The sequence below is a fragment of the Octodon degus genome, unplaced genomic scaffold (genome assembly GCF_000260255.1).
Source record: "Octodon degus isolate 3935 unplaced genomic scaffold, OctDeg1.0 scaffold00014, whole genome shotgun sequence".
NCBI classification, from domain to species: Eukaryota; Metazoa; Chordata; class Mammalia; order Rodentia; family Octodontidae; genus Octodon; species Octodon degus.
The window spans coordinates 22,117,891-22,118,943 of NW_004524590.1; the positions used below are offsets into that span (position 1 = coordinate 22,117,891).

The 1,053-nt window shown below is 33.7% G+C and overlaps 1 protein-coding gene across 1 annotated transcript in view; it reads right to left on the minus strand.

Annotated features, from left to right (window-relative positions):
* Nucleotides 1–1,053, minus strand: part of Dars (aspartyl-tRNA synthetase) — a 122,494-nt gene that overhangs the window by 13,079 nt on the left and 108,362 nt on the right. Inside the window, exons 11-12 of the mRNA XM_023709691.1 lie at nt 967–974; nt 308–350 (exon numbers count right to left, since the gene is read on the minus strand). Coding sequence (XP_023565459.1) covers nt 308–350; nt 967–974 — 51 coding nt within the window. The remainder of the gene's footprint in view (nt 1–307; nt 351–966; nt 975–1,053) is intronic.

The window sequence follows — 1,053 nt, forward strand, 5'->3', positions numbered from 1 at the left end:
GCCTGTAATCCCAACACTTGGTAGGCTGTAAATAGGAGAATCACTACAAGTCCAATCTAGTTAGTGAGACCCTGAACACTCTGTAGATCCTTCCCTAAAATACAGGAAAAAAACAAAAAACAAAACATTGAGCCAATCAAACTGTTTGACAAGAGCTTATTTAAGTATTTTTTCAATTTTCTGAAAGCTAAAACATCCTCTTTTTATTTATTCTGAAAGATTCCTAGGTATTCTGCAATTGTTCTCTTGTATCAGCATATATTTCAGACACAGAGGAAGAAATCTAGTAGACATAAAATAGTCCTACCTTTTCCTTTACCAAACGACCCAACAGTTTTTCATTTGGTGTACTGAAAAAGAAACACGAAATCAAGTGTTTGAAGATAAAGCAACAATTGAGAAGTGTTAAAAATTAATAAAGCATACTTATTATTATTTTTTTGGTGGTGGTGTTTTGAGACAGTCTTTATTGCTATGTAACCTGGACTGGCCTTGAACTCATAGCAATCCTCCTGCCTCAGACTCCAGGATGCTGAGATTACAGGCATGTACTACTATTCCTTGCTATCTCTATTTAAAGTTCTAAAAAGATAAAAGAACTAGCTAAGCATGGTGGTGCATGCCTGTATTCCCAGCACTCTATGAGGATGAAGCAGGGTATCAATGGCCCACTGTGGGAATTTAGTAAGACTCTGTCACACGATACGACATAAAAAAATCAAGGGATGTAGCTCAGTGTTAAGGCCCTGGGTTTAATGTCAGTACTAGGAAAAAAAAAAAAAAGACAAGTAGTAAAGAAAAATCACTAATGAATGAATCCACTAAAATGACTTAGCACTTATAGGAACTGCTCCTATATTTAATTGAAACCAAATAGAATTCACTGATTCAGAAATATTATGGATGATATAATTTCCTACAATTACCTTTAATAAAAGTTCATTAGATAACATGGTCTAGTCTTGCCCCCAACTCTATTAAAAATTTGTAAAATAAAAATCTGTATTTCTAAGTCTTTGAAAATGTAATAGTGTTTACATGGTTACATTAAAT